This window comes from Marmota marmota, unplaced genomic scaffold, assembly GCF_001458135.2.
Source record: "Marmota marmota marmota unplaced genomic scaffold, marMar, whole genome shotgun sequence".
NCBI classification, from domain to species: domain Eukaryota; kingdom Metazoa; phylum Chordata; class Mammalia; order Rodentia; family Sciuridae; genus Marmota; species Marmota marmota.
In genome coordinates this window covers 9,276,507-9,289,916 of record NW_025999982.1, presented here as the reverse complement: position 1 = coordinate 9,289,916, position 13,410 = coordinate 9,276,507, and the positions used below count along the sequence as shown (strand labels likewise).

Here is a 13,410-nt window from a genome sequence, read left to right as displayed (position 1 = left end):
GGTCTTCATCTTTCCCACCCGCCACTCCTCCCGTGGGCCCTCTGTAGGGAGGGCAGGGGGTCTCTTCCCACCCTGAGCCCAGGGTCCTGGAGAAGGGAGCTGGGTGGGCTGGAAGGGCCCAGTCACCTGGTAGCTGGCATTAAGTGCTCCGTAACTGAGGCCGGAGATCATGTTCTTCACCAGGGTGGGGCTCCTGGGGAAGAGAAGGCAGACTCTGGCTCACCCCCTCACTCCTCATGTACTCTCCTAATCCCAAGGGCTGGTGCTGTGCCAAGGACTGTCCCTCCATTACCCTGGGAGGCCACAGTGGGATCAGCCTCTGTCTGCCCAGTCTCATGTGTTCTAATCATAGTCAGTTGGGAAACTCACCTGGCCCCGAGCAGCCATGGCCCTGCCTAGGGGAGGGTGCTTAAACCTCACAGGGGCACTGGGACCTGGCCGGTCTCAGAACTGTCAGGTGGGAAGCAGAAGCCCTCCCAATGTCTGTCTTCACATCGGGCCACCTCAGCCTATTTTCTCTCTGGCTTGGATTTTCTCATGTGTGTCAAAGCCTGAGCTGTATCTTCCAGAATGCCATAGTTCCACGTCTGCAAAATCTACTTTCTTGCCATTCTGAACTCTGGGACTATGCAATAAGCCATTTGCTCAGCTTGTCCCTGGGGACTCCACACAAAAGGAAGTGTGTGTGTGTGTGTGTGTGTGTATTTAGATACCAGAAGGTATTTGGAGAAAGCAATGGTTCAAGGCTGCTTCTCTACCACCATGATGACCCCATTTACAGAACCTCTCAGAGAAGTCAAAAAACTGGCCCAAGGTCACACAGCTGATGAGATACAAGGTGCAATTTGAACCCAGGTCTTTCTTTTTGGTACTGAGGGCTGAACCCAGAGTGTGGATGTTGAGAGCCACAGCCAATGGGCCCCAGCAAACCTCCAGCTGCCAGCAAACTTCCAGCTGCCAGCTGATTGGCTCACAGCGGCCTCAGCAAACTTCTAGCTGCCAACTGATTGGCTCCTCTAAGGTGATGCTCATTGGGCTGTTTCCCCGCCCTTTCAGACCAGGGAGCTGCTCACTGGGGGACTTTTTTTGGCTCTGCCCACACAACCCAGCCAATTGGCCTCAAGAGCAGGAGGAGTGGGGGAGGTGGAGACACTTGTGGGAAGCCGGTGGTGGCAGTTGGGCTCTGAGGGTTTTCCTGAAGAGCTGTGTGGTGCGGTGTGTGTTCTAAAAATAAAGTTCGATTTCTTTTGACAAGTGGCTCCTGAATTGTGCCCAGCCAGACTGCGCCATGTGCTTAACCACGGAGCGATATCCCCAGCCCTTTTTTGTATTTTACTTAGAGATAGGGTCTTGCTGAGTTGCACAGGGCCTCACTAAGTTGCTGAGGCTGGCTTTGAACTCACAAACATCCTGCCTTAGCCTCTCGAGCTGCTGGGATTACAAGTGTGCACCACCACGCCAGGCCCTGAACCCAGCTCTTCTGATTCCAAGTTGGTAATGATACGTGACAGTAACCAGCATGGAGACTGGTGTGGGGGAGACGGCTTCTCCTGAGTGCCACACAACTGCCTGGGGAGAAGGAATCCTCCAGGGGAAGGGGAACTACAGAGGGATCCTTCTAACTTGCTTCAGGTCTCGCTCTCCTGACCCGAGGCCTCTGGCCAAGACGCACAGGCAAGGTGGGGATGCTGGGGGTCGGGAGAGAGGTGCCATGAGGGGAGACAAGTGAGTTCCATTCACAGTGCTGTGCGCCTCCTGCCAGCCCTCCGTGCTCTCTGCCTTCTTCCCCTTCCTCCCCATCAAATAAAGAGGCCGGCCCAGGGGTCTCAGAGATTGGCTCATCCTATGATGAGTAGGGGAGTAGGTCCTGGGGACAGCAGCCCCCTCACCCTTGACCCGCTGGCTGCCAGATGCCCATGACCCAGCTCTGGCTATGGCTACCGTGGGCTTTGTCTCTCTGATACCGGGTCCCCTTAACTCCCCTCAGTCAGAACTGGGGATAGAAAACCATGTAAATGCCCACCTTCTGATTCCAGCTGTCCCTGTGCTAGCACTGGGCTCCTACTTGCCTTCATTCTCCCTGACTCCCCGAGTTGGGAGGCATTTGCGGCACAGGTCCCCTGGAGAGTCTTGCAGAGACCTAGCTCATACCCAGGCCAGGTGTGGCCCACCGGGGCCTGGCCCACATACCCTGTCATCTTTGGTGGTCTCCGCTTCTGATACTCCCGCTCGTCCACGGTCCACACAGCGCCCTTGACATTCTCCACACGGACGAAGCACTTGTGCAGGCTGAGGTTGTGGCGCACGGCATTCTGGGGGTGCAGTGAGGAGAGGCTCAGAGGCAGCCGCTGGGCTGTCCTCTGCTCAGGTGAGCACAGGCACCTGGTCCAGTCCCACACCCCAAACACAATAGTCACCTGTCCCAAGTCAGGGACAGGGAGGGGGCGGGCCGGGCAGGGATGGGCTCCCAGCTTGCTCACCACAGACAGCCTTTCAGTACCTTCCTTCTCTCCCTGCCACGCTTAGGAAAATTCTGTCTGTCAACTACATGATGTCTAGGTATCAATAATTCATCTTGCCATCATCACCCACCAGAGACAGGGAGCCGGTTTCTGATGAGTGTGATCCGCTCGGGCCCATGCACAATACACGCAGCCTTTACAAGTTTGGGCAATAACTCGTGAACCCTCACTGCTGCCCTCATGGAGCCCTGGGAGTCTGGGGACTGTGACTTATTCGTTGAGAGCATGAGGCACATGGCAGAGGCCTGATCCACGCTTGTGGAAATAAAGAAGCCAGGAGGAAGGAGGGTGTGAGTGTGCCTAAGGCAGGAAGGAACGGAGAGCGGGGAAGTCTCCCTGTCACTCTAACTCCTCCCGGCAGGATAGCTTCAGGAATTGAGGTCACCCGGTTTGTAGGACACTTGGTAAGGATGGGGTGCTAGGCCCAACGCCCGCCCAGTGTGGGCTAGGGCCCCAGTTCACCCACTGCCTGGCACCCACGTCCCTTAATCCTGTCCCTGTGCTCTCTGCTCAGCTTTCAGTGCCCCACTGGTCATCCCCAGCCATCACCATCCCTGCCTGCGTCCCTGTCCCTGTTACCTGTCCTCCTCCACCTCCTCCGCCTCACCCCATTCCTGTCTCCTCTTTACATTTCTAAACGGGGAAGAAAGCGGGCAGGGCGGGCAGCCCGAGCCCCTGGAGACCCCCTCTCCCTCTCTCCCTTCCAACTCTTGCCACTTGCAACTGGCCCGATTTCATTACCAATTTTAATTTGCCTCTAATTAAATCCTGTGTATTTTTCCGACTCGCTTGCTAATCCACGAGGGAGGCGGGCGGCTGGAGTGGAATCTCTTGGAGCGATAATTACAAAGGGCCTAATCACGCCGGGGCTCCTGCCTCGGAATAAATTTGCCCGCATTACGGGGCTCCGATCCTCCGCTTTGCAAATGAGAATGACCCCAATTTCCGAGGATGGCCTCACCGGGGCTTTTTTCCCTCATTTCGAAGCCTGATTCGTGATGAGAGACTAATTCGTTACGCTGAAACATTAACGGCAATTTAAGGGGTCTGGCGGGGGCTGCGTAAACAAAAGGATGGGCCCACAACATGGGCCCTGGGAGGGGATGGACATGGGGAGGGCCAGCGAGGACCATCAGCCCGGCAGATGGTCGCTCTGTCCCCGTAGGAACAGCAGCTGGCCTGGCCCACACCAGCTCCCAACCCTTCTGCCCTAATCTGAAGTAGACAGCATCTCAAGGTGGGGGACAGGGAGGGCAAAGGAAGAGGGAAAGAAGGAAGTCAAAATCATTTAGGGGAGGAAAAGGAAGGACCTCAAGGGACAGATAAACAGGTAGAAGTAGAAATGGAAGGGAAAGAGAGTTGAGGGTAGACAGGGCATATTTCCCAAGTAACATGAATGAAGCTTGGCTTAGGATAAAAACCCTGACTGTCAAAGTGGACCTGAGCTGACATGGATTCTGCTCTGCTGTAGGGAAGGCACAGGCCATGCAGTGCCCCCCAGTGGCAAAGGCGGCACAGCAAAGCACTGCCAATTGGGAAGGTCACTCACTCAGCCATTCACTTTCCCCAGGCCCAGCTGGCCTCATACTGGGACCCCAGCTAGGTGTGGGAGATGGAGGTGAGGACCAGGCTGCATAACCAGTCCAAGGTGTTCAGTTTGAAATATGAGGGATGGGTGGCTTCAGGACGGTCACTGAGTAGTGAAGAGGAAGCCAGTTCCTCTTAATGGCCACAGAAGCCAGAAGTAGAAAATTGCAGTGAAGTAGGGCAGGTGAGAGAGATAAGGGGGGGGGGGGGTGATTAGTACACCATCCTCAGGGGGTTGCTGTCTTATGGAAATGAGGCTCTGTGTTGCTACTCCTAAGGGCAAAGGATTAGTATGTAATATTAAAGTGAACATTAGATAATAATTGTAATGATCCTTTTCATTGGTATTGGACTCTATCACTTTTAGAACCTGGTATCTGATCTGGCCCAGAGGTTGGAGACCGGACCAGGTAGTCCCAAGAAGGCCATGCTGGAAAGAGGGCAGGTCTGTGGTTGGCAGGAAATGATATCACTCATAGCCAATCAGAACAGCTGCCCCTGCCTCACAGCCTCTCTTCCAAGCTTTGGGAGTTAGGCATGGGGCTACAGAAGCCGGGAAGCAGTCCCTCCGGCTGCACTCAGAGAAGCCTGTTGGTGCAGACCCCACCCAGCTGGGCTGCTGGTAGGGAGGGAGGTCTCCCAAAACACTTGTTGAAACCTGGTGACATTGGGGGAGGTAGCCTGTTGAAGTGCAGTTTCTGCACTGGCCAGCAGGGGGACTCAAGAACCAGGGATCCAATTAAGGTTCTGAGATATGGACCCCCTCCAACCTTCCCACAGGGGCCAAGACTTCCTCCTCCTTCCCTCTGCGCCATCCCAGTTTAGATGTCACCTTCCCACTGAGCTGCCTGAGCACACACACACACAGGCACACGTGCATGCACACACACCTTATTTTAGCAAATAAATAAATGCATTAGTGCCCTAGCCCTCATCTTTGTGTCCCATTTTTCTAGGGTCCCCCTCTTGCCTTCCTCTGGTCCCCCAGGAAAACTCTCTAGCTGAAGGCATTGAAGTGACTAATTGGATATAGACAATTATCTCCCGCCACTGGCAGCAGTGACGGGGACGTGTGAGCACCTGTCTGTGCCCAAGTATATGGTCCATGGGCCTTGGTCCACCCTGTGTCCAGGGCCCCCTACTCCATTGCATGCTGCCTTCAGAACAGGTGGTCATCCCAGGATATCCAGATCCTTAGAGCCTCTCAATACCAAGTTTGGGAATCACCAACCCCTCAGGCCCGACCTCACGGGGCTGGAGTCTTTGGGGCCCATGGGAGATCACGGGAAGGATTCTTCCCAAAGGGAGGTAGCACCGGGCTGGAAGGAAGGGGCCCAGAGAACAGTGATGGAGGAATTCATAGCCCTTGCTGGGGTGGGGCGAGGGCCTATGGCGATGCCTGTGCCCTACTGGGCCAATTCAGCAGAACTAATGTTGAGGGGACTAACTGCCAGGCAACCTTGGGCTCTGTGGGATGATGTCCAAGGATGACTGGAGCCCAGGGGCGGGCAGGTGGCAGGGGCATGCCTCACCTTCCAGGTGGCAGTGTTCCTTCGGAAATAGGCGAACATCCTGGTGAACCAGTTGTAGATCTCGTTCAGGGTCAGCTGCCTGTCAGGGGTTTCCAGAATGGCCTGTGGACAAGGAAAGGGCCAAGGGAACCCTCAGTCTGGGCCTTGGAGGGACACAGCTCTGTGCCTTCTCCCTTCTACCTGGCCCCTAACTAGCCTCTGAGTGGAGGAGGCCTGCTGCAACCCACACGGGTCAGGCTGGGCATGGCCCAGCAAGGCTGACCAGAGCCCAGACTCTAGGGGCTAGCTCTTGTGTGGGGAAACAGGAGCTTCTTCTGATGGCGTGTGGCTTCCTGGAAAGCACTGTGCATGGGAGCCGCGGCCATGGGGTGGGGGCTGTTTGGAATTCCCCAATTTGGGCACAGGGCACCCTGAGCACAGGACTATGTGAGAACATATGTGAGGGGGATGTTGGCCCAGGAACCCCCAGAGGCTGGGGTCTAGGGGTGGGCTGTAGGGAGCTCCCCAGCCTTACCTCTGCTCCCACGCTCACCTGGCGGATGAGGGAAGCGTAGGTGAAGGGGGGCCTGACATCGGCGTTCTTGTAGAACTCGTGATTCTGGGCCAGCTCTGGGGGAGACAGGCAGAGGATGAGGTAGCCAGAGGGGGCCCTCCAGGGACACCGTCCCTCCAAGCAGTGGCCCCACAGCCCCACCTGCCCTCACCTGAGGAGATGGGAGAGCAGAATTTGTCACTGCTTCTCCTGCGGGCTGGACCCCCGCTGTGCAGAGAGGCAGAGCCCAGTCCAGGGGGCCTCAAGGGTGTGACAGGGGCGGCTGCCGAGGTCGGGGGGTGCACAAGACCATCTGGGAACGGGTCTGCGGAGACGGTCACCTTGGAGAATGAGGAGGAGCCGGGGACCGGGTTCAGCTGTGAGCAATGGGGAGGGGCTGAGAACCAGCACCCGAGGGGTCCTGAGGGCCCATGGGCCTGTGGTGGGACTTGGGGAGGCTGAAGGGACAGGAGAGTCACTCACTGGCTGGCTGAAAGGCTTGGGCTCGGAGGGCCGCATGTGCAGGTGGGCCATCATGGCCTGCAGCCGTTCGCTCTCCTTGGCGAGCTGTGGAGAGGCTGGAGGTAAGCAGGAGGCAGTGGGCTCCTTTTCCTCCTCCCCACCCCACCTTCCACCAGACTCCTCAAAGAGTCCATTATTCCCCCCAACTCGCCTCCACACGCCAGCTTCCGGGCTCCCTGAACCCCGCTCCCAGAAGCCTCAGCAAATCTCTGCTCCTCTGGACCCTTCACAACCTTAGAGGCCAGGACTAGAGGCTGCCAGCTCTGTGAAGCCTTTCCCTTTCTCCTCTGGCCCATGGCCATCAGAGTCTGCCCTGTGTGTCCCAGGCTGGAGCTCAGCATCACCCCTACACATCGGGGGGGGGGGGTGCCTTCTTCAAACCAGCACTCAGAGTCTGTGGCTGAACAGCACCCAAGTGACTAGTGTGGTGGCACCTGTGTGTGAGGGCCTTCGAGTACTGAATGGAGATGCAGGGATGGATGAATGGTTCATTCACCCCATTCATAAATTCAATGGATCTTTCATGACTACCCTCTTCAGGCAGGGCGCTCTGCTAGGAGTCAGAGGGAGATGGGTAAATATTGATTGGTTAATTGATGGTCTGTCCAGAGTCACCTCTTAAGGATTGTGTTCCAGAGCTTCAATGCAGGGGCCAGACTGCCTGGGTTCTAGACCCGGCCCTGTCCCTCAGCAGCCGAGTGAGCACCAGCAAGTGACTGGTTCTTTTATGTCTGCGTGCTGTGTGGCATGGGGAGAATCAAGGTACCCGCCTCACAGGTTGCTGGAAGGACTCCTTGAGCTACTTAGATAAAGCATGTAGTACAGCACAAAGCAGGTGCCTGATGTGCTAGCTGTTCGTGTCATTTTTATTTTTATGTAGCGCGAGTCTCTCTGCACCTCCCAGCAGAGATGCCCACAACTCTAGTTCACCCCTCAGAATCCAGCTGTCCTCATTCTCACCATAGTTAATTAGGACCTAGAAAGCATAAGATTATGGCTTTGACCATGAGACTAGAGACCTCTACTGGAAGATGCTTCGAGCAGGGGCCCTCCCACATCCCACGGGCCACACCTGGATCTCCAGCTGCTGCACCACCTGCATCTGCACCCGGCACTGGGCCGTGCTCCGGTCATCCAGGGCATGCTCTGTGTTGAGGTGTCTTCAAGGGGAGGAGGGGCAGAGAAGAAAGAATTGGCCCTGCTGTCCCCCACCTCCCAAGTCATCCTCCAACCCCTCCCACCAAGGCCCGAAGAGCAGACAGACCAAGAGATACAAAGAAAGGGTGGGAAAAGGGGGCAACGGAAGCAGCCTTCTCCTCAGCCTTCTTTGATGTCTTTGCTAAAACCCCCTCTACAGAGAGATCTAATTGCAAATGAACTAATTAAGTAAACCTCTGACGAAGCGTGAAAACAATTTGTTTGACCCTGATGCGGAGTTAATCAGTCAGTGACAGAGCCTGGCACGGCTGTGGCAGCTGGCGGCCTGCTGCCAGCCGCCTGTCCACCTCCCTCCCTGCCTGTCCCCAGCCCGTCTCAGGCCATCACTGTCCAGGCTGTGGGGAGGGTGGTGGCTAGGGAAATGCCCTCAGAGTGCTCCAGGGAGGGGGTGCGGAGGCTGCAAGCCCGGAAGTACTGATGGGGGGGGTGGCAAAGGATAGACGGCAGGGGGAGAGAACCTGGGCTCCCCTGGAGTGAGGACATAGGACAGCTGGTGACCAGAAGCCCCAGAAGGGGTGAGCTCTGTGGTAGAGGGCGAGGGGCCCTGTGAGGAAAGGCCACTGGTGTACCACCTACTTGATAAACTGGCCCAGGTCTTCACACAGGGTCTCACAGCCTGGCCACTTGCACTCTCCGTGTCCGTAGAGGGGGTGGGAGCCGGGGGTTTCCTCATGGGAGGAGCTGGGAGGGCAGGAGGGAGGTGGTGGTTGGAGACTCTAAAGACCCCAGCAGCCCTGGGCCCAGCTCAGCACCAGCTCCCCTGCTGGTGACGTTTCTGTCCCAGCTACAGGTTTCCCAGGGGTCTTGCACCATTTCTTATGCCCTGGGATGGAGGTGAACTCCTGGGTCCCGGAGTCCCAAGCCCTCCCTCCCCAGCCCTCAACATACTGCCCTGAGGGCCCAGCCCCCCTACCTGTCTCTCCGAGATGTGAGCACAGTGGGCTGTCCATTGGGCAGAGGGTGGTGAGAAAGTGGGGGGGAGACCTTGGGGGGGGCAGCGAACGAGGTAGCGGTGGCAGCCGTGCCAGTGAGGTCCAGCCCCTCCTGCTTGACACTGTCCTCAGCAGGCTGCCCTGGGGCACTCTCACCCTTCCACAGCTGGGGCAGGTCCGACGGGCACACCGCTGCTGCGGGAGAGACAGGGGAGGCTGGCCGGGCCCCAGGCGCACGCGTGGCCCCTGGATCCAGGGAAATCTGAGGGGCTGGGGGGCACTCACCTTGGGGGAGGGTCTGGAGGGGCCCCGAGGCTTGGCTGGGCTGCAGGCTGACCAGTCCCTGCCTCTGCAGGTTGAGCAGGTGCTGCTGCTGCAACTGTTGCATCTGCAGGAGCTGCTGCTGGAAGGCCAGCTGCTTGTTCCCCAGGGCCTGGGAGGGTGCCCGAGGGGGCGGGCAGAGAGGGTTGCCAGCGGCCTCAGGGGTGCCGTCTGGCCCCCACCCTGCGGCCACCCCCTCCCAGGGCCTGTCAGCCCCTGGAGCTGTCGTGGTGGCGTCTGCAGCTTCTCTGCTCCCAGCCCAGCTTCCATAGGGCTGCATGCCTCCTCGCGGTAAACACACGCACGCATGCACGCACGCACGCACGCACGCAGGCGCGCAAACACACAGCCAGACCCAGACACGCAGCAAGACACCCTCCCTCCTTCCCCTCCTTCCTCAGCTGCTGGCTCAGTCCCTCAGCTGTGTGCCTGGGGGCGGGGGCCCTCGTCACCAAGATAGATGAGCCGGTCAGATGTGGGGGCCACTCCTGCCTGGAGGGCACCCTTCCCACATGGTGTGTGGGGCGGGGCTCTGCTGCGGGAAGGGATTGTCTCCCCACATGCAGATCCAGCCCTCTCTTGCTTTTTAGACACAGAGAATCTAGTAGTCCAATGGGACTCAATTGGCAGGAGCTGGCCCTGGTAGGCCGGGCGCACACTGAGCCTGGCGGGCAGCACAGGCAGCACCCCCTTCCCACCCGACCCCCACCCCCTGCTTTAGTTTTCACACAGGCACTGACAAGTCAGGCTGTCAGCAAGCCTTCTGAGCCCTCAGAGCCAAGCGTGTCCTGGGTGTTTTGGAGGCTAGATTGTCTGCCTGCCTCCCTGCCCTGGGGGAGGTAGAGTGCGGGGCTGGCTATTCAGTAAGGAGACAAGAAGATCAGTCCAGCCCAGAGGTTTAAGGGCAGACAGGCAGCGTTACAAGACCCAGAAGGGCCCACAGGATTTGGAGACTGCCTGGACATCATCAGGGACGCCTGCTAGGAAGAGGCTGCTGTGAACCTGGGCTGTGGTTTGGCCAGCAGGAGGGAGGCACAGGTCATGGACAGCGGGGATTGGACACAGAAGCTCAGGAGGCACTGTGGCACAGACGGGCAGGGCATTATTAGAAAGGGCAGAAGTTGGGACAGGCTGAGTGGGGGGAGGTGCATTGCTGAGGGACAGAAGCACAGAGAGACAAGTAGGCAGGAAGATGGCATGACCACGACACAGCTGGACAATAAGACACACCAATGACAGGATGCAACCTACAGTGTGGCCCAGACAACACGTGACATAGGAGGGAGTGAAGGGGGACGGGGTGGGGGCTTGCGAGTGGACTGCCCTTGCCTTAACCCCTATTACATTGACTCCTCCCAACTTTTTCCCAATTTTTCTATTCCTGCAAAGGGATTCTCTCCTGACCACTTTTAGACTGTCAGACTCTGGGCAGAGGAGAGCTAGGTTGTAGGTGCCAGGATGGGAGTTCCTACGGGGGCATCCAGTGCCTTGGGTAGGGGCCCTGCTGCAGCCTCTCACCTCTTTGGGCTGCTGCTTCCCAGCCTGCTGCTGGGTGAGGAGCTGAAGGTGCAGCTGCTCTTGCTGCTTCTTGTAATATTCCTGCAGCTGGTGGGGAACAAAGGGATGGTGACCTAGCAGGGGCTGCTACCGGCAACCCCAGCCTGGGCTCCTGCAGGCGAGGCAGGGGCGGAGGTCTCTTGGAAACACAACCTGGTGGGGAGAAATCTATTCTCTCCAGTCAGCCTTGAGGATACTGGAGTAGGACTTGGGTAGGGAGGGAATAGAGAGGGAGGGGAGGGTATCCCACAGTTGTGAACCCTCCCAACCTCTTGGTGGATCTCCTGAACAGGCCACAGGGACAGGAGCCCAGGATGTTCCAGAACTTTGTCCCTTCCTGGAGTTCCAAAAGATAGAAGTGGGGCCAGAATACAGGAAAGGAGTATGGGGGTGGAGTGGGGTGAGGGGCTGCTGAGGTTGGACCTTTGGCCTCTCCCTACTGCCCTGAAGGAGTGCAGGCCAGGCCAGCCTGAGCAGTCTCTCTGGTTTCTGCCATGGCTTGGGCCCTCAATGAGGCTGGTAGCAAACAAGGAGAGAGGTGCGAGGCCAAAGGCCAGGCCAGTAAAGGCAGGGGCCACTGCCCTGGGGCCAGACTCACCTGCTGGAGCATGAGGGCCTGCTGCTGCTGGAGCAAGGCCTGCAGCTGTGGGGGTGACAGGATCTGCTGCATCTGCTGGGGGGTGAGCATCTGTGGCGACATCATAGCCACTGACACGGGCACCTGTGGGATTTACCGTATTAGGTAAAGGCAGCACCCAGAGTCCCCCAGAGTAGCTGGGCTCGGATTCTGGCCTGGCTGCCTACTGACTGTGTCTAATAGGACAAGTGACTAACCGTCCTGATCTCTGTGTTTCTTGTGTCTAAAATGGAAATAGTAATAGTGCCTGCCTCATAAGGTCACCATGAAGATTAATTAATCCTAGGACAGAGCCTGGCATATAGCAAGTGTTTATACGGGTTGCCTATTACTGCAGGATGTGCTGTCCTTGGTGCAGGAAGACTAGACCCTAGTGACACTGGGTCACTGGGGAAGCCATGCTTTGGGGGGGTTTCACCCAAGGAGGGAAAGAGCAGCACTCCACATCCCCAGCTCTTGCGCAGTCTGTTCTGAGACCACTAGCTAAGACAAGCCTGGCCAGTGGGCAGTCTGCAGGCATTGGAACTATTAAAAAAATGGCCCATCTGAACTTCGGCCTGCTCACAAACATGTCACGCACTCTAGCACGACTCTCTAGATAGCACACACAGTGGCTCAGACCTTAGGCAAAGTGAGCTCTGTTGGTGCTGTCCTTATGAGTGTGCATGCCAGGGAAAGAACAGCAGGAACAGAATTAGGGCGGCAGGCTTCTACTTCCAGCTCTGGGCTGAACTTGCTGTGCAGCCTCAAGCAAGTCACTTGCCCAGTCAGATGTCAGTTTCCTCAAACATAAAACTCTGGGATGGACTACAAGAACTGACTCCTACCAGGAGCACCCCGGATTGACCCCGGATTCCCGAAGCAGAGCAGCTTTCTGCCTTCTGCCCCAGGGGGCTCAGAGGACCCTTCTGCAGGGAGAAGGCTCAGGGAGAGGCAATGGTACTACTATTCCCAGCCTCTGAAACCCCCAGGCTTGTGCAGTCATAGCCAGGCAGGTCCAAGCCACTACACTGTCCCAACCCAATAGGTTTTAGGGTTGTTTTGGTTTCTTTTTCTTTCTTTCTTTTTTTTGGGGGGTGGGGGTGGGGGGATGGGGGGGAAGTACTAGGGATTGAATCCAAGGGTCCTCTTATCACTGTGCAATAACCCCTAGCCCTTTTATTTTTTTAAAAATAATTTTCTTTCTTTTCTTTTTTCCCTCTGTGGTACTGGGGACTGTGCCCAGGAGTGCTTCACTACCAAGTTACACCCCAGCTCTTTTTATTTTTTGATTTTGAGATGGATCTCACTGAATTGCTGAGGCTGGTCTGGAACTTGTGATCCTTCTGCCTCAGCCTCCCAAGTAGATGGGATTACCGGCTTGTGTCACAGTGTCAGCCTGACCCCATTTTAGCAGAACAGGTCTTCTGAGGGGCTGCCACCCCTACTCCTCTGAACCCTGTATGCACAGCACCCCCAACCCCTGGCAGAGGGCCTGGCACACAGCAGGCACTAAGTGTTTGCTCCTCTGAGCTGAAATGCCTTCCCCAGCAGACCAGAGGCCCCTCTGAAGGCCTGGGGCTGGAGGGAGAGGTGTGGGCCAGCCCAGTCAGGGAGGAGTAGCACGCAAGGACTTGTTCTGAGCGGGACAGGTGAGTTCCCCAGGGGACACCCCTCCCCAGCCTCAGCCCCACCTGTGGGGTGGGGAAGGAGGAGCTGCTTCCCTTCCCAATCCCTGTCAGGGCCACAACTCAGCACCCAGCCACCCCTTAAGCCATGGATCAAGGAATCCCCAGGTTCAAGGGCAAGCAGGGAGGTGCCACTGCCCCCAACTCTTATGTACCCCATAACTAGCAGCTTGGCCCTTACCTGGGCGTCACTCCTGTACCGCAGTCCACCCCTGTCCAAAGCCCCTGGGACAGGTAACAACCTGACCTTGTTTTTAGACGTGGATGTACCATGTGCATGAGGCCCCCAGGGGCCACTAAGGCAGCAGGCATGTGCACATGAGCCCATGTGAGTTTTTTTGGTTTGTTTTTAAACCCCACTTCTACCTTCAAGGAGATCAGAG

General features: G+C 57.1%; 1 protein-coding gene across 8 annotated transcripts in view; it reads right to left on the bottom strand.

The window, feature by feature from the left end:
• Positions 1-13,410, bottom strand: part of Foxp4 (forkhead box P4) — a 36,019-nt gene that overhangs the window by 2,493 nt on the left and 20,116 nt on the right. For 3 of the 8 annotated variants that reach the window (XM_048805282.1, XM_048805279.1, XM_015487712.2), the window contains 12 exons: positions 11,322-11,444; positions 10,685-10,771; positions 9,131-9,278; positions 8,827-9,040; positions 8,490-8,594; positions 7,768-7,855; positions 6,657-6,740; positions 6,346-6,514; positions 6,174-6,250; positions 5,642-5,743; positions 2,191-2,312; positions 127-193 (listed from right to left, as the gene is read on the bottom strand). In XM_048805282.1, coding sequence (XP_048661239.1) covers positions 127-193; positions 2,191-2,312; positions 5,642-5,743; positions 6,174-6,250; positions 6,346-6,514; positions 6,657-6,740; positions 7,768-7,855; positions 8,490-8,594; positions 8,827-9,040; positions 9,131-9,278; positions 10,685-10,771; positions 11,322-11,444 — 1,386 coding nt within the window. Of the gene's footprint in view, positions 1-126; positions 194-2,190; positions 2,313-5,641; positions 5,744-6,173; positions 6,251-6,345; positions 6,551-6,656; positions 6,741-7,767; positions 7,856-8,489; positions 8,595-8,826; positions 9,041-9,130; positions 9,279-10,684; positions 10,772-11,321; positions 11,445-13,410 lie in introns of all 8 variants that reach the window. The other 5 variants (XM_048805281.1, XM_048805277.1, XM_048805278.1 and 2 more) reach the window with 4 other exon arrangements.